This window comes from Rhyacophila brunnea, unplaced genomic scaffold, assembly GCF_057557595.1.
Source record: "Rhyacophila brunnea isolate RB1 unplaced genomic scaffold, BYU_Rbru_1.0 scaffold_17, whole genome shotgun sequence".
Classification (NCBI taxonomy): domain Eukaryota; kingdom Metazoa; phylum Arthropoda; class Insecta; order Trichoptera; family Rhyacophilidae; genus Rhyacophila; species Rhyacophila brunnea.
The window spans coordinates 32,549,575-32,570,176 of NW_028232827.1; the positions used below are offsets into that span (position 1 = coordinate 32,549,575).

Sequence of the window (20,602 nt, forward strand, 5' to 3'; positions counted from 1 at the left end):
TTAACTTTAAAATAAGTTCTTTGCGGCAATCATCTTCCTTAAAAGTATTTAGAACCTTACAATAATGCAGTCAAATTAACACGATAAAATAATGTCAATATAATTATTTTAACACACTTTAAATAATTAATATAAAAATAATTAAATCAGTTATTAATATTAAATCTAAATAATATTATATCTACGAATAATTATTAAAAGAATATTATACATATTACGTCATAAATTAAGAATATATATTTATTTAATTAAATAATATTTAATGAATGCCCTTTTAAATAAATCTAAATTTAAAAAAAATGGCCATTTAACAAGTTAATAATAATATTTTCTTTAAATAAAATAATAATAATTTACCGAAATAATATGAATGCAAAGTGTAAAAACTTATCTGGTTGATTATAGATTTTTTATTAATGTAAATCTCAATAAACGTTAATACTTTGATGGATTTAAAAATAATAATTTCTCTCGGTAATGACAATAATTTTGAGCATTTTAAATTTATTGGTTGAGCATTAGTCACTAACTTGTCAAACCAATTAATAATCGTTGATTATTTTAATATAATATACCAAAATTTAAATCTGGGATTGCTCGAAATGGATTCTGTGTTGAACAGGGACATTAGAAAGTTTCCATAAACAGACTGAAGTCCTTTGCAGAGTGAAGATGCTGCTCGCTAACGTTTGGCAACACCTTGTGATTTTTGCATCGTAGTGAGCTTAGTTCCGAATTCGGCCGGCAGACGAATTATATATTTATTTGTGATTTAAATAATAATTATATTTAATATTTACTTCTAAATTATTAATTGCAACATTGTATAATTGAATTTAATATAATTTATTGTACTATTGTTGCGAAACATAATACTAAAATTACAAAATTAATCGTAATAAAAGTAGGTACTCAAAACCAGGAATATTAACAATTTTTACACTTTACATTTTCGGTAAAAATCTATCATCACATTCAGTCGAAGATTATAATGTTATTATAGACTTGATCCAGTGTGCCGTAATTGTTCGGGCACTGGGTATGTTTTAGGTGACGGGTCGACAATACGAAATGTCGTGAAATGATCACTGATGTCGTCATTAAATTGTCACTGATGACATCTTAATAGAATGGTAGTAAAGAGCTGGTGTCAAATAATATCCAATCATGTTAAATAATTGGTTTGTAATCTCAAGTGTTGAAGTCCTCGGGATTCAGTGGCCTGCTGCTGAAGAGCACGGAGACCACGCACCGCTAGCGCACTAGTTCTTGGAGGTGAGGATTGTTACAAACTCTGGAAAAAGACGAAGAGGGAAATAAATTAAATAAGGGGTCATACTTCAGATCTATTATTTTGAGGAAAATAAGTCTTAAAAAACCTATTTCGTATCATGTACCTACCCAATATTTCGATAATACCTTTTAAAATATATACTACAAGGGACCATCACATATTATTTTTTTCTATATTATAATATTGTTATTATGATCCTGTTGGTTAAACTAAATAATAATAAAAAATACTAAATAATTTCCGAATAAATAATATTATCTATTACACTAACCATCATAGTTGACCATGCCGTCTCCGTCAAGATCGGCCTCGCGGATCATGTCGTCCACTTCTTCCTCGCTTAGTCTCTCGCCCAGGTTTGTCATCACGTGCCGTAGTTCCACTGAAGAGATCAGCCCATCGTTGTTCTTATCGAAGACCCTGGAAAGCAAACAAAAAATAATTACAAGATAAAAAGAACATTTTATATACAACGTTTTTAAATTTTCTGTTGAATCATATAAACTTGACTTGACCAGTTTAAACGATCAAAAAAATTTGTACTTGATAGAAATAATACTGAAATATCATTTTGACATGTCATATTGATTTCCATAGTAACGCACGTATATATTAATAATTTAGTTGCTAGGACCGCAGACCCCTTGCAACCAATAATGGTGTCGAAATAACTTTTCATACAAAACAGAATTAACTGAAAATGATTTCAATTCTACTTAAAGATGGCTAAAAGTATTAAAAAAATACATTAGCATCGTGTGATATATTCTAAAGGTTTAAAATGTTCAGCTAGTCGGGAAGTTAGTTTAAAATCGATTGCAAGATTTGTACCGGACAAATAAGAATACGAGCTAAGAAAAACGTTGTAATAACACATAGGTATTCAAAAAGACTTAACTAATATTGCCCATATAAAATAGGAATTGCAATATCCCATGAAAATATGAATATCGGTTTTTCGGTAGAATATTTAGTACCAGTATAAATACCGGTATTTCTTGAAAATATGCCAAAACATTTAACTATGTAAAGTACCTATACCCACCCTTATTTCTTTCTCAGTATCCTCAACTTTTCTGCACAAAATGAAATACATAGAAATCCATCTAGAAACCGAAATCGAAGCTCTTACCAAATTTTGTCTAAAGCCAAACGCGAGAACTATTAATTGGTAAAAAAAAATCTATCCAATACCAAAGTCAACGGTTTTTCCACCCAGAAGGAGTCTTTGTTATTATTTCATGTTTGTCGGGTGATTTAGTCATCTGAGGTATATTAATTTCTCTTAATACTGAAAACACTGGTATTTTCGATTTCAAAAACCGGTATGGATAGCGGAAAACCGAGTTTTCATAATACCGGTATTGCAACTCATGTAAAAAATGTGTGGCTGGATTACATTTTCTTGACTTTTATAAAATTAATTTATCAGAAGTGTGCGATTTGTGCTATTTCAATTTGCATAAACCGACGTACCAACGTACGTACCTCTTTCGTGTCTTATTTGATATTGATAAGTTTGGAGACCCCATAGCAAAATACGAGTGATAGGTACGTCTCTTAATGTTAAACTTACAGTATGGGAGTAGTGATGCAATATTTTTTACACTTAAATATACTCACACGTAGGAGCTTGTGATTTCTTAAGATTCGAAAATTATCGAAATTTCGAAAAATATTTTTTTCCAGATTCGACATTAAATGTCAGAGATAGTCAGAAAAACTAATAAATTTTATTAGCTTTTCTGACTAAGAGACTGAGAATCCTCAATCACAATCTCTATTTACACGTTGAAGTTAAAAACAATATTGCCATTTTGTTTGAGAGATCTATCATAATATTTAACTGTTTATATAAAATATAATGACCTTTTTCTGAATTACTATTAAAATATTTTATTCAGTAACTATGTAAGTATACATGCACCTAGTTTACAGGCTGTGAACCAAAAGCTGAATGTGGGTGCTACCGCCGACAACTATAACTTGATGCACGACCTTGACGCTAGTGTCATGCTGTGAGCATTGTCGATGCATTGCAAACTGTCAATAACTCTTCACACCGTTGCGCGTGATGTTATAATTGTCGGTTTCTATGAAGTTATCTGGCTTACCGAAAAGCTTCTCTGAGCTCATCTTCTCCATCGGATCCCTTCATCTTCTTTGACATCATTTGTAAGAATTCGTTGAACTCGATAGTCCCATTGCCATCTTGGTCCACTTCGTTCACCATATCGCGAAGTTCAGTCTCTGTAAGCAATCAAGTCTTATGCTAATACGGTATTATAATAAACGTCAAAATAGTTGAAGTAATGTGATATATTAGCTAAGCCACTGGGAAATGCCAATAGAAGTAGCGTATTTCAAAAAAATACTACCTTATTCTTAGGTCAATAATTATTATAAAGCAATCATTATTCGTAGGATGTTTAGCAAATTTAAATGGTCAAAAATATAACTTATAGTCAGTATCTTTAGAATTAATTATCTTCAAATGTGTTAATCGTGCCCATTTTTTGAATAATAAAATGCCTAATTCTTGTCAAATTTGGGATCACAGAGATTATAAAATATATTTTTTTATCTTAAATATGTCACTATATTATAATGTTAACATTAATTTTACTGATGTTTTTGTAAATGCGTTTAAAAATTAATAAATCTAGAAAATCTTAAGACCACTGCACATGGATGTACCGAAATATGACTATATTCTAAAACATTAGAGCGAGAGGTTTAAAAGAATACTATTTTATGTAATAAAAATACTTTATGCAGTCATCAAATGTTTAAAATAAATATAAATGATAATAAGGCTTCAAAATATATAAATAGATTATCTACAACGTTTAAGGAATATCCAGGGTTATGCTCTGAAAATACTATAAAAGCTCCATTTTGACATACGCTGAGCATGTGGGCCGTTAAGTGATATGTTAGCAAAACTGCAATTCTGCAAAATTTTAACCTAACAATAGAAAACAATATTTTAGAAAATTTCAGAGATACTTGTTTGAATGTGGTAGGTACCTATAATAAAATTTGTAAATAAAATCAATTTCAATTTCAAAGTCACTAAACTGAATAAAGAATATTTTTTATACTATTAACACAGAGTATGTTATTCAGAGTTATTCAGAGTACGGTTCAGGTAGGTACCAAAAATTCAATAGACATTAGCTAGGTACCCACCTACTGAAAATATAGACATTTAATTAAATTTGAGTAATAAGGTAACTATATGTATATCAGGTGGAGAATATAGATAAACATTATTATATGTATAGGTTGTGATTACCTGTAGGGCGCTGTCCCAAAGATCGCATGACCACCCCCAGCTCAGCCATGGTGATGGTGCCATCTTCGTCTTTGTCGAATAGCATGAAGGCTTCTTTAAATTCTGAAAGCAATCATGCGGCATCCCATTAGACGATACGATATTTGTCTGTGTCTATAAAATATTAGTATGTACATCGAATAATTATTAATTAATAATTATAAAAACGTTACATTCAAAACAGTTTTTTTCTTTCGAAAATAAGTTGTAATTTTATCTTTGTAATAAAAAAAATGGTACTGTTCGATTATACGGAATAGAGCGGAAAACACATTTTGAAAATATCCGATAAACTGGATTATTTGTTAGGTTAACCTAACCAAACCTAACCTAACCTAACCTTACCCAATCTAACCTAACCTAAACTAACCCAAACTAACAAATAATCCAGTATATCGGGTATTTTCAAAATGCGTTTTCCGCTGTATTCCGTATAACCGACGAGTACCAAAAAATATTTAATTTTTATTGGTTTTAGATACTTGGGTTTACCTATTGATTGATTAGAACATCTTTAATATTGTTTTGTTTAAATTGTTCGTAATTCCATCATTAGTACATAATCAATACATAATAATTAATACTCATCCTTAACTTTACTAATGGTTAATAAGGTAAACAGGGCATATAATCAACAAAACTCTAAATAATTATGTAGATACATTCACTGTGCTTAATAATATGACCATAGAGGTATTAAATAAAAAGAGGGGCAACGAATCGGCTTTCTCATACAACTGAATGAAGCAGGCCAACAATAGCCGACAACTTACGAGAAATAGCGACGCGATAAAAAAAAATGCAGGGCATCACGGAGGATTTACTTTGGTCATTATAACGTACCCATATAATTAATAATGTTAACGTTAATTTTGCCGCAAATTGATTACCAGCCTGCCTCACCATACTTTCATATAACCAACCGCCCCTAGAATATGACAGTTAATAAATTTATTGTCTCAATGTCTGTTTATTTCATAAAATAAAATAAATATTTTTAGATCGAGATTGTAATTAATTAAAAAAAATAATTAAATTTTATTTACCTGCAACTTGATCTTCTGTGAGCCCATACTCTGTCTGAAATGAAAGAAAAAAAAACATTATGAAAAATAGTAATATTATTAATATAACTATATAATTAACAATTATTATTTTAGACATGATGTAATTATTTAAAATTTGCTAATTGAAAATTTACATTTTACTGTGTTTTAATTAATCAATAACTGATCGTCTTGTTCTAAAGGAATTTAGAGAGTATGTAGGTATATTATACAGTCACATGTTAAAAGAGTCTAAGACGATTCGGCGCCGGGACAACTGGGCGCCACGCAATCGAATGAAATTCGAAAATAAATACACGCTCGTGAATTATAGGTACTTTCAAAATATATATCTAATATATTATATTTTATACTAAATGAGAATTTTAATATACACACGTAAATAATGATGTGCATAATTTGTTTATGTTACGAGAAGAGAGTTCTTTTACTTTACTTACATAAAGCCTCAGGCATGATAATTCTCAATCAATGTAATTTATATTGCAAACAAGCATCTTGTATTTCGGTTGTTTAAAAATAATGGTATATCTGCTATGATTTTAGTTTACGATTACGTCAGTAATTATAACATTTCCAATTGCTACATATTATTATTATTATGTTTGTTCACTATCAAAAAAAGCTATAATTATAGAAATAAAAAATATTGGTAAAGTAAATCTTTGACGATGACGTTACCAGGGTTAAGTTCGCAGCCATCGATTGAAAACGCAATAACTTCTCCATCTAGCATTGCCGATTCTTAGATTTGGCTAAAATTAATAGGCAAAATATTTAGTTGTAATTCTGCATTTCCCCCACTTCTCCGCGTACATTACTCATAGATAGAGCCTAGATACTCCGCTGTTTGATTTTTGCGATGTACACCAGGGTGTCTATGTTGTAACTTGTGACATGAAGTCACCCGACGACATGAGGTAATTGTGACGTAAGCTCAATACACGCATCGAAGCGAGCCGCCCAATGCCATGGCTCACCGTAGATATTATTATTCTGAAACACCTATTTGTGTATGGAGACAATGAATAACGCCAGTATTAGAGTAGCGTTAATTTCTCGATTGCTATTGACTCACTCCGGTAGTACGTCACAATGATGTCATATGACGTCATGTCGACCGGGCGACTTCAACTCACAAGTTACAACATAAGGCCCCAGGCCTGTACCTATATTCTATAACCATTGGTGAGATGTTCACCCACCAGTCACTGTGAATAATTGTGACACCCACAGGCGAGTGTCGAATGTAAGTGCCCGTATTATTATTATATTAAATTCAATACTTTAGATAAACGAGGTTTTTGTGTTTCATTCATAAATGATTGGTTTAAGGTAAATTTTTTTCCATCGTATTTTTAATTTAGACCAATCTACTTATTATTATTTAATAATAAACACACTACTGAAATAAATATAAGTAAAATAAAATTACACATAAATAGGCATAAATTTATATCATTAATTGGTTATTAATTAGTGATCACACGTCTACTGTGGGGTGTGAGTTTTCTAAGTAGGTATAGATCACAGTGGCGAAATGATAGGCTGTTTAAATCCGACATAAATAGTGCACACTTGACACTAAGCCTTGTCAGTCAAACGTATTTGTTTTTATTGAACTTATACTACAATGTGCAGATAGTGTTTGCTATTTTTTTAAAATTAAATTAGTACCTAGATGATAGACAAAAAATATTCGTTTATCTATAAAATATCTAAAATTATGCCATTAAACCACACATTATTTTAGATGTTTAATATATAGAAGAATGTTTTTTTATTAATTATTGTTTGGTTTGGCAGCGCTTAAGGGGGGACATGCTCGTCGAAAGGCCAAAATTGAGTTTTTATTGTATTTTCAAACCATGATCCTGGACACTCCTTAAACGTTGTAGATAACCTATTTATATAATTTTGAAGCCTTATTATCCTTTATAGTCATTTTAAACATTTGATGACTGCATAAAGTATTCTTATTGCATAACATAATATTCTTTTAAACCTCTCGATCTAATGTTTTAGAATATAGTCATATTTCAGTACATCAATGTGCAGTGGTGTTAAGATTTTTTACATTTATTAATTTTTAAACCCATTTATAAAACCATTAATATAATTTATTACGAGATAATTTTTGTAAAATATTCACGATAAAAAATTATATTGATAATCTCTGTGATCCCAAATTTGACAAGAATTAGGCATTTTATTATTCAAAAAATCGGCAAGATTAACACATTTGAAGATGATTCTAAAGATATTTATTATAAGCTATGTCTTTGACCATTCAAGTGTGATAAACATCTTATGAATAATGATTGCTTTATAATAATTATTGACCTAAGAATAAGGTAGTGTTTTTTTGAAATACGCCATTTCTTTTGGCATTCCCCAGTGGTTAAGCTACAACATACGGCCGTAGCCATAAATTGACAAACTATAATTAAAGTAGGGAGTAAAATTATGTTAACGCGCGTGTTTGAACATGTACCTAACCGATTTTTTTTTATTTTTTTTAAACGGTACATGTTCAAACACGCACGTCAATATCATTTTACTCCCTACTTCAATTACAGTTTGTCAATTTATGGCTACGGCCGTATGTTGTAGCTTAACCACTGGGGAATGACAAAAGAAATGGCGTATTTCAAAAAAACACTACCTTATTCTTAGGTCAATAATTATTATAAAGCAATCATTATTCATAAGATGTTTATTACACTTAAATGATCAAAGACATAGCTTATAAATAAGTATCTTTAGAATCATCTTCAAATGTGTTAATCTTGCTGATTTTTTATAATAATAAAATGCCTAATTCTTGTCAAATTTGGGATCACAGAGATTATCAATATATTTTTTTATCGTGAATATTTTACAAAAAATATCTCATAATAAATTATACTAATGGTTTTATAAGTGCGTTTAAAAATTAATAAATGTAAAAAATCTTAACACCACTGCACAGTTATGTACCGAAATATGACTATATTCTAAAACATTAGAGCGAGAGGTTTAAAAGAATACTATTTTATGTAACAAAAATACTTTATGCAGTCATCAAATGTTTAAAATAACTATAAAGGATAATAAGGCTTCAAAAATATATAAATAGATTATCTACAACGTTTAAGGAGTGTCCAGGATCATGGTTTGAAAATACGATAAAAACTCAATTTTGACCTACGACGAGCACGTGGGCCGTTAATGAATTTAAAAAAAAACTAACTACATAACACCACCTGTAATAATAATAATATGTATTCTTAATTCAACGAAAACAAATAAGTATAACTGAAAAAGTGTGCACAATGTTTGTCGGATCGCCCATAGCATACCTAAACTATTATGATTAGGTAAAGGCAGGGTTTAATTGAATTTTAACAACTAACCAGCATCATTTGCAAATTGTATTCTTAGTTCAATGAAAAGCAATAACTATGCCTGATAAAGTTTAGTGTGCACTATTTATGTCGAATCTTAACAGCTAGGTACCTCTAAAACTAACTCTAAAAAAATTATAACCATTGATTTTAGGAAATCGCCTCATATTTTAACGGAAAAATACTTATATATCTATATTATATTATACGTGTTATTCTTAAGTCAATTTAAAAAAGGACATAACTGCGATTCTTATAACCATGGTTATAATGTAAAACCATAATAATTAAATTCTTGATAAAAGGAAAATTTAAAGAAAAACAAACGCAGCAAGGTCATTGCGAAATACCACAAATATAAATTCCAGTCAGCCACGTAACAAGCTCAAGGGACACGTGTTAATACAAAATATTTATACTTCAGAAAAACTGGAAAATCGTAAATGAATCGCGGTTTTTACCCAATGGTTCAACCCGGATTTTATTCGATGGTGTTCAATTGTCATTATATAGAAACATCGGTGCAAATATTAAAAAAGTATCACAGGGTTTCGAGATGCTTTTTCGCATAGCAAACATTAAAAAAATAAAATAAGTTATAAACATAATGAAAGATATACATTATTATGCATCAGAATAAAAGCGAAATATTCTTTTTTAAACTTTCGTTCACTTATAAAATGTTTAAAAGTTTTTTAAACGTCATATCAAACGAAATATCAAAACGTTTGCATTGAAATATTTAAGAAATACAAGCGACAATCATATGTTTTTTTATACTTTCATTATTGTAATAATATAAGACTGTTTTAAATTTATTTAGAAATTACATCTCTGAAATATTATTAGGAATTATTGCATTATGACCCGATATTTTCTCCTTTGAAAAAGTGATAGCGTAATTGCACAGTCAAAGCACATGCGCTAAATTGGCACCATGCGATTTGGTACGTACAAACTTTTTTTCTTTGCAGTGAATTTTAAAAACATTAGTTACTAAAGAACTCTATGATTGCACTAAAAAAATAAAGCATTACAATCAATAGTTGTCTTGGCAAGAAAATTATGAAAAATGCACAGTTAATTAAATTTTTATACGCCTAAAATGATAAAAAAAATAATTCAAGTTATACACATTTATATTTTTTATAAAAATCGATGTTTTTTAAAAAGATATAAAAAAATATTAAAACAATGAATTATTCAAAAATCTAAACGGTGAAAAATTGAAAATTTAATAAACTAAATTTTAATAATAAATACAACCATAAAAATAATGTAATAAAAATTCACAAACATCTCAAATTGCAAGCTTCGTATTTTTCCGCTAGGTTCTCTGTTGGCATATATGATCCCCCTTAAATAATATATTACTATGACGAACTTTTGTATTAAAGTAACAGTGTATTTAATTAGTCAGTGTTGTTTATAAAAGTTTTACTTAATACCGTGCTTAATGAATGGGTACAAACATACATTTGTGTTTGGCTCTGTACAACTAAATTTAATAACATTTCAAAATTAGACACTTTGAACGTCTCAGTTCTTTGAAACCAGACATTATATTTCAGAGAGCGAAAGTTCGCATAACAAGGCTGGCAATTTGACAAGAATTCCCTCGACCGAAAAACCACAACCAACCAAACCGACGGAACGTGTTATTGTTTTCGTTCATACAGCTGGGGAAATATCCTCAAAGGGACCACATACACACAGTGTGCGTTTCGACTGGATGGATTCAATGTCAACAAACGAAACGTGAGTGCCAGCCCTGCTCGAATCTGACAACATAAACATAGACCCACTAAACTATCCCACCCAGCACCTCATTCAGCCTTATTCGAGCGAATCATAAGGCCCTACGTTTAGCAGCTATCCATTACTTCGCATCGCCAAGCACTCAAGTTTGCTTTGACTGAGTTTCAATTGAAATGGAAGAAAGGAGCACGGAGAACTGACAACAATAAAAAATATAGATAATAATATGATTAAAAAGTACCTAATACAAAACAAAGTTATTTCAAAACCGACAAACATTCTATGTGAAGAGATGTCCACCAGACTGGCTTTTGAGGCGACCAGGTTGGACGACCCGATAGACCCAACAGCTAGTGACGTCCCTAAGTAGACTTGTCATGAATCTCCTGTCACATTGAGTCTCAAATTGTATGCGAAATTGTTAGGTAAAATCTTAAAACAAATATTGTAGGTTAGAACATTGTCACGAAACTCACTCTCAAATAGCGGTGGTTTTTGATACGTGCAGATCTGAGGCGCTGACAAGTTTTAGGGCCCCCTATGCATTTTTTTCAACTAACAATTTGGTAGGATCTCCTTAACGAAGCGACCGCATCGCATGCTTTACGGCAGTGGTTTCCAAACTTTATGTTACTACGCCACCCTTTTAAAAAATCTAATCTTGGCGCCTCCCTCCCTTTATTTCATTAAATACATTTTTACATTAAAGCGCTTTTTTCTACTCGATATATGGATTTCATTGCATCTAATGCAGAAAATTCCGTTTAGCATAAATATGATGTTACGAATGGTAGCAGTACCTACTTGCATCGCTTTTCTTGACAAAGTATTAAGCATATTATTCTTCAGTTCGATTAAACCAAAATTGAACAAAGTTTTTTGTTTCCATATAGCCAGGAAATACATTACAAATAATTATAAAATAAAATTCTACATGTGAATTATCATCAATCACACATATTACACAATCACATCAAATTGTATCACACAGATACATATTTTATAAAATGTTAATAGTCTGGAACCGAAATAGCGCCGCAGGCGACTTGTTTTACTAATAGAACATGGTGTGTTTATCTCACTTAACTGGTCAACCCGCAAGCCTGGGGGCCTGTCAGCCCCCCTATTGTGGGGGCCATGCACAATGGTATAGATATGAGGTATAGTAAAATTAGTCTCCATATCTTCATACAGGTTTGCAAACAACCTAACTTTTATAGGAATGTTTTTTATGTAGTTTATAACTAGCTGCCGTTTTATAAACTATGCACTTGCAAACTGCAAACCTGTGGGCCCTGTGGCTACATTATTGTGTTAAACTGTTCGCACCTTCCTATGCAATAGTCCGCGCCTCCCCAGTTAAGAAATCGCTGCTTTACGGAAAACCGCAACTGATTTCAGAAATTGTAGTGATCGCAAATCTCTGAGTAGGCTAAAATCAGGATCCCAAAATTGTGGTCTTCCTTTCACTCCGTTTTTATTATGATCCACTGACCGTGAGACGCTTTATATGTCACGTGGTGTCAAAATCTGATTATATAATGCTCATAGCTTAAATAGGATAAGTAAGTAAAAGAATAACCAAAATTAAGACTACCGATATAAACACAATTAAAATTTATATTTAGGTGTACTGTAATTAAGTAAATATGATAGTAAAAACCATATTCGCTCCTAAACGGAACACACGAGCCTCATTAGATGTTTGGGGGATGAGTGTGTGGATATGAGGATTGATTATGTGAGATGTGAGATGTGAATATTACTTCACGTTTATCTTGATCGTGTAACTGTCACTCAGTATCGCCGAGCCTCGGGCTATATTATTATCTTTATTGTACCTATATAAACTGCACTTGTCAATATGAACATAAATTTCGCTATCTTCTCCTACCTACCTATCCTCCCTACCTCCTTCGCAACTACAGTCTTCATAATTCACTCCTCCATTATCAACATCAACACCAACAATATACGCACTATCATCCGAAAGATGTTATATAAACAGATTTTCTACGAGTCGAGTAGTTGTTAGCTGATTGGCCAACCCATTACTTCATAGCAAGAGATCAAACACACGTTGGAGAAACAATACGTATCTTGCTAACCACGGGATCGTACCCGTAACCTGCAGTTAGCCTATTCGACCACCTAAGTCACTGTGTGAAAATAATAAAATAACCATCAAAAAAGTATGTAGAAATGACAAAAAAGAAAAAAATGTTAAAACCATAGATATGTCTCATTATGAAACGAAATAAGGCTTTATTCTCAATTTTAATACAGAGGCTTTTAAAATAATTCACCTCTAAGATATCAAAATATGTTAAGTATGTGATTTATTCATTAAAATGTTCATTCGCATGATTACGAGATGTACTTATGGCATTAAAATGACACAAATATTTCTCATACAAAGATTATTCAGGTTTAGATTTAAAAAAAAAAATCTTTGAAGGGCACCTTTGATTGTGAAACTAAATTTTAATTTACATTTAACAAAATAATTATGAAGCGATCACTTTCAGTTTACTCTACTTCCTTGAATTTTCGAAACAGACAAGAAGAAAATAGCGTACCTAGTTCATAATATATAGAGCATCTACTTATACTACCTCTATTATCACAAAGATACTATTCCTATAATAGGGTAGACCGGGGTTAATTGGATCAGATCCTGCTTCAAGTGAAATAACTAACAAATTTGAAATGAAATTTTCTAATATTTTTTTATAGAAAGCTTTTTTATATTTACATGGTTTAATATTAAAATCAGTCAAGTATTTTTTATTGTAGAGAAAAATTAAGTATTTTATATTATAATAACATGTCGATTATCTGAAAATGTCCGATGGGTTGAGGTTATTTTGAATTATTTGGACGCTAAGTATTTAGAAATAAAATATTTATTTTTAACAATATAGAAATAACCATGTTTAAAAATATTTCTACAGTCTCTACTTAGCTTGCAACCAGTTCAAATAAAATACATAATGATTTATTGAAACTTCCGGCGAGATTTGTATATTAATAACATTAGTTTTATTAAATAATAAATGTTAATATCGCCTTTTCCACAAAATATTGGAAAATAATTATGTAAGGCGTACATAAAAACAAAAAAAAATCTAAGGTCTTGATGACGTTTAAGAATCAAAAATGGTCTTCTATATTAACGGAGTTTGAAAATATAACATTTTAGTTGTATATTGTTAAGAAATTTCGTTACAAATTAGTGATTGCATCACAGTAACCGAATTGCGGTGTTTGTGAGTTAAAGAACAATTTTGTGGAAATAGTTCTCTGATTTTTTTTTCAAATTGGTATATTTTTGGTGTATTACAAATTATAATATAAAATAAACCATTTTCATAGCAGAATAATTATATTATTTTTTTACTTTTCACCATATCTAATAATATGATCACAAGGGCCTCCACAGAGTGGAGATTTGTATTAATAGATTTTTGTTTTTGGATCTTGCTCCTTGCTACTTGCTCTATACACTGACTCCAAACACAAACTGTAACATAATGTATGTATTAATGCGATTGCCACAAAAATGATGCTTGTGCAAACATAAGTGTTCTCGATATTTCTATACGGAGTCGAGTCGTGGACCCTGAAGGCAAGAGAACGGAAGGCAATTGATGCCTTTGAAATGACGTGGTGTTGGCGCCGAATGCTTCGCATCTCTTGGACGGAGCACAAGACGAACCAGTCAATCATCCAGAGACTGAAGATAAAGGAACGGCTCTCGACGATATGTCTGAGAAAAATTCTGCAGTTTTTTGGACATACTGTCAGGCGCGGACCGAACAACCTGGAGAGACTGGTAGTTTTGGGTAGCCTCCAGGGAAGGCGAAGCAGAGGAAGCGACCAAGTGAAAGAGCTGACTGGAGGCACCATCCATTCTGCCCTGAGAGAAGCGGAAGATTGAGAAGGTCGCTCAAAGGATGGTGAAATTTAAATGTGGTCACGATCCTCAGCCATGAGTGCAAGACCAAGAAGAAGAAGAAGAGTATATATTTACCAGAACTAGGATTTAAACCTGGGACAACGACATTACAAGCCGACACCTAAGTCGCTCGGTCATTTTTAGGGCTGAATTCTATACTAAAATAATATTATAACATATAAAAAATTTTCATTTTATATATTATACGAGTACTAAGGTTAGAATTTAAGTTTTTTAACATCAGAACAAAATCTTACTTTTTTCCTAAGTAATGGTTTAATCTAATTTTGTTTCGAGAAACAATATACTATGGTCTGTTTCTTCGGTTCCACACATACCTTTTCTTCTTCTTTTTGTGTCATATTCTTTATAGGACGTCGGCGATGAGTTCAGTTATTCTATTTCTGTCAATTGGTGCTCTAAATAGCGATAAAGTATTAAGCGTCTCTGAGGATTTTGAGCCAGGGCGTTCTATCTGAGCCTCACTTACCGGAGATCTTCCCATCAAGGATGATATGGAGAACTTGATATTTATCGGAATGCCACATGGTGTGGTCAAAGTATGCAAACTAACATCTTTTTATATTTCAAAATTTTTCATTGGCCTTTTTCATCACCTAATAATGTTTAATGAATAATATTTTAGAAATTTCATATTAAATTTATCCACCATGAAGTTTAATAATTAAATAGTTTAGAATTACCGGAATAATCCCGGTTTACCCTATATATATATTATTCAACGATAATTTACTTGAGAAACTATTTGTTAATGGGCCTGACTGGAATGGTTCTAGTATTTCAATTTTGACACAAATTTGAACACTGAACCTACCACGTAATAATTTATTTCCCTAACTTTAATAACAATAATTCTTAATAATAATAAAATATTAAATAGCTGTCAAATGATTCATATTGAAAATTGATCTTACAGAGACTTGACGTATCTGAAGATCGCTGGTCATCCTGCGAAGACGTCGGTACTCTTTTCCATATTTCGCGTCCATGGCAGCCATTTTTAAATCAAAGGCTTTTAAGTCCTTTGTAATGAGCTTTAACACCACTGTTTTAATTGATTATATTCTCAGTATCATTGATTTATGTATCTAGATACCTCATGTAATTTTTATTGCACATAAATACTAATGAATCATTCATTATAATTATTTGCAAAATATAATTGAGCAATTACGTATTATAAAAAATATAGATAATTTTATACCTATTTAACTGAAATACTTCGTTTTTACAATACATATGAATTTGACTATATATAAAAAAAAATCTTGCAAGTTGATTTAAAACAAAGCAAAATATATCGTAGTTACTTTCCGTTTCGTCTATGGAATATCTAATTGAAATCAGTTGAAAATTTCACAATAAACAAAAGAAACCGGTCTTGATCCTTATTTAATTATGTGGATTAAGTGTGGTAAATATTATCTTTCCACGAAAAATTATTGACAGTTAGTCACGGATATATTTGATAATTTTATTTGCTATCAGATATCGCAAATGTATGTAGCATTCTTTGGTCTTTTTGCAATAATTGACAATCTCATATTTCAATATAATATCGGTTTAAGCTTTGATTGATACCGAACGTGACATATTGAGTGGTACCTACTTGGGCAAATTAGACTCGAGCTTAATTTGCTCAAAGCTCATCATATTTTCAGTTAAAGTAAACAAGTTATCATTAAAGTAATTCGTAAGTTTAGTATACTGAAAGAGTTATACGATAACGTTTTAGATTAAATATTTTAAATAACTCTCTATGTTTTCAATATTTAAAATTGAGCTTTGATAAAACTTGAGTTATATTAACACTAATTATTAACATATTTGAAATATCATATATTCCCGCGCAATTTTTACGGCTGAAATTCCGTCCAACAGCTGATATAAATAAACTCGCACTAAACAGATCATAAATAATTATTTTATCTTTTCACATTCACAAGCACAGTTTAACCAATAAACTCCGACATAACTAGGTTATTCCCGGTTAAATATACACGCATAAACTGCAAACTTGACCCTTAATAGAATCGATTTATCGGATTGGAGTTTTAATCTGCAGATCAGTCGGTGGCGCGGTGGGCAATTGGGTGGGCCGGGATAGGTCACCACAGATATTGGTAGTCATTTCACAAAGCAGCGTATCTTAAAAAATATATGAAGAGCAAATAAATTATGAAGAGTGTGATACGGAACGTTGGACTCGTGGGAGTAAGTCACAACATCTGTAGTTTTGAAAATATTATGACAACGTCACTGCGGGGAAGACTTCTAACTCATTTAGTGCTAACACGACTGGCGCGTTTGGAGTCGTTGGCCATTAAATGCAATTAATGTGTTATATAAATATGGTAATTAAAAGGTTAGCAGTAATTGTATTAAGAGATTATTGAACGATGACACTGACTCGTAAAACATAATTTAATAAAAATTGGATAAATGAAGCGCCTACTTTCAAAAGCCCCTAAAACGATTTAAGGTAGTTCTGATAAAAATGAGAAAAGTATTTTAGGTAGTTTTGAGAAAAACTCATATCTATTAAATCTGTGAACCTTATGTATTTATTTTTTAATTCGTCACATTTTTTAGGGGTATTTGAAAAGCACACCCAACCATTTTAGCGGGTTTTGAAATTTACCCTAATTTTTGATCATAATTACGTATTGACGGTTTTTGGCGTTTTTAAAAATTCAATTTTTGGCCATAATAAATTGCGATTTATTAAATTAAACAACAATACAATGCATTTCCACCATGAATTGATAGTTAACAAAAAATACATCATATAGGTAACAAAAATATCCATCTAAATACAATACTTATATCTAGCTCAAAAATTTTCGAAAACCGTTTTAGGGGGATTTGAAACTAGGCACTTCAAATATATTATTATATTGTTATAATGTGATTCCCATATTAAATAATAATAATTAAAATTTACTATTGTTGTGAATGTTTTGAATTTGGAATGTGTCATGTTCACTATATTATGTAAAATAAAAATGAAGTATTGAAAATGAAGCTAATGATCTCTATCACAAGTATCATAAAATTATATGTACAATTAAAAATAAAATATAATATGAAAGATTCGGAGCTTGAGCCGAATAAGCCCGAATAAATTGCCTTAGTTTAGTGCTACTGTCTACCTACCTAGCACAATTAATACGTTAAGTAACTATATAAGTTTATTAACTGTATACATTTGATTTATCTCTGCCAAAAAAATTATTTTCGCCACCAATATCTATGTGAATTTTTTTCATTGACTATAATAATTCCATGTGGATCTTGATCACCTCACAAAGAGGAAACCTAGCAGTTTTTGCTACGAGAAATTTATGTTAGCCTTTACTGCTCTAAACAGGTGAAGTCGATATTTCAACACTATTACAAAATATCTTATTAGATCGAATAAATGTAATTATGTGTAAGGAAGTCAACAACCCCAGGCCATGTCAGCAAACGCTGAAAGATTGCAGCAACGTGATACTAAGCGTGTTACCCAAATATTGTGACACACTTCAATAATAGCTTACCGCAATTTATTGTATATTCATTTTCAGAACAATTCATTTGCGAGTACTTCAATAAACAGCTAAAAACAATTGATGGAAGTACACTCTTTATCATCGCGCCTTGGACTGAACATCTTTTACCTTGTACTGTTATCTGTCGCATTTGTCATTGTACTTATTATTTATTCGGTAAATAAACTCTCGAACTCAATCCACTCAACAACCACCGGTCTTCCATTACTCTTCAGAGAACCCCAATTATTGTGCATTAAATTTGACTAACCGATTGATGCTGTGCGCCCACTAGAAATTCTGACCGTAATACCCTGCTACACCCCATACATATCCCACTATCAGGAAGTCAGGAAACAGTCGGTGTATATAGCAGGGATACAACGATCAGACGTTCTAGTGGGCGAATGCTATAACAATATAGTATACCGATGGCTTAATGTTAATATACAGTAAATGACTTTTTACAAATTGTGCAGGAAGCTAAAAAAGCTAAATATTTAATATCCCGTATCTGACTGTTAATAGTTCACATATTATGTTGTAACTACCTACATAGCATGCCAATAAACGGTACAATAAAAAGTGATAATTCAAAGCATATAACGCCTAACATAATGATATTATCCAATTTAACGTGATATATTATATATATATATATAAAGATAAACATCCAAATTTGTTATATTACTTACTGTTTTACTTTTAAATAAAAATGTGTCATTTTGAAGCTGAATTCAACACACGTCATGCAACACGCTTGACAGCTTAGAGGCAAGATACGGGCTATTACAGGTTTATTCCTGCAATGTTCAGATACGGAAAATTACTAAAATTGATGTAGATATATATTAATTTTTGTTAAAATAACTACAGATACGGGAATTTCGCAGTCGATGGGCAGTATTTTTGTTATTTTTAGTAGGTACATCAAAAAGTAATTTTCGTCATATAGGTCAGATACGGGGTATTAACATTAAACCATCGATACGCTAATCTTTATTGACTACGCCGCGAAATTAGTGGCATGTCTTTAATTAATATTAGTATTAACAACGCATGTTAGTTTTTTTTAATAATATAGCATTTTTTGATACATATTTAAAAATGGCAATGAATTATAATATTATTTGGTAATAGTATAATCAATGACTAGCATTTAATTTGAGATACGTTATTGTTTACGATAGACAACGGCTTTAATAATTATGTGTGGCGCTGTCCTCCTAACGTATATTAAAATAGACTGTCGCGTTTATTGTGGCGGAAATGTTGACTGCGTGATGATAATAAACAGCCATTTTGAATATTATAATCCTTGAAAATACATTCACAATCTTATAAATAAATTGAAGAATTGATTTGATTTGGTAAAATTCCTAGACTCCACCGACCTAACAATCTTCTTTTTGTCAATGTCCAATTTTATGTAGGTTAACGTATTTGTTCACCTTCTGTTATCAAATAGACAAACATAAAATAATAGAATGCAAGTACGGCATATCTGTAATACAGTGAGGTGAAGCCAAGTTTTTAAAATAAGAACAGATTGTTTACGACATAATATCAATCGTTCAAGGATTATTTTTCATTGCAACTTCCTCTGTTAAGTCAAACAATAATAATTTATCAGCTGTTTAAGATCAATTGAAGTCGAATAATATTTATAGTGTAGGAATAATGTACTAATTTTTAATTTACCATATTTTTTTTCAGACTTCAGCGCATCTAGTATATACACAAGCTGCTATCGGCAGTTATCATATTATATTATTATGTTTGTATTGAGGTATTATGTTACAATAACTTAACCGTCAAAACTGCTATAAAAGTTAGCACAGCCAAGAGCCATTACAACTAACTTATTGTAAAAATTATAATACCTACTTCAATACAAAAATATGAAAAACTACTCTGGATAGCCGCCGACAGCGACTGATAGCAGTCTTGTGCATAGGATAGATGCGTAGGAACAATAATTATTAACTTATTTAACATCTATATCATCATCATCAGCCGGGGTCAATCCACTGCTGGATAAAGGCCTCCCCAAGCTTTCTCCAACTCTCTCGGTCCTGTGTCGATTGCTGCCACGTATTTCCGCCGAACTTTACCAGTTCGTCAATCCAGCGGCTTTTAGGGCGACCCTGTGGCCGTTTCGTACCCCTTGGGTACCATTGGATGACGGCATTTGTCCAGCGACCGTCCTTTCGGCGAGCAATGTGCCCCGCCCATCTCCATTTCAGCT

At 31.4% G+C, this 20,602-nt stretch overlaps 1 protein-coding gene across 4 annotated transcripts in view; it reads right to left on the reverse strand.

Annotated features, from left to right (window-relative positions):
• Positions 1–274: 274 nt before the first annotated feature.
• Positions 275–20,602, reverse strand: part of LOC147073965 (neo-calmodulin-like) — a 106,310-nt gene continuing 85,982 nt past the window's right edge. For 2 of the 4 annotated variants that reach the window (XM_085944808.1, XM_085944807.1), the window contains 5 exons: positions 5,678–5,711; positions 4,593–4,694; positions 3,409–3,544; positions 1,566–1,714; positions 275–1,294 (listed from right to left, as the gene is read on the reverse strand). In XM_085944808.1, coding sequence (XP_085800934.1) covers positions 1,263–1,294; positions 1,566–1,714; positions 3,409–3,544; positions 4,593–4,694; positions 5,678–5,711 — 453 coding nt within the window. In that variant the 3' untranslated portion in view covers positions 275–1,262. Of the gene's footprint in view, positions 1,295–1,565; positions 1,715–3,408; positions 3,545–4,592; positions 4,695–5,677; positions 5,712–15,735; positions 15,984–16,758; positions 17,318–20,602 lie in introns of those variants that run through there. The other 2 variants (XM_085944809.1, XM_085944810.1) reach the window with 2 other exon arrangements.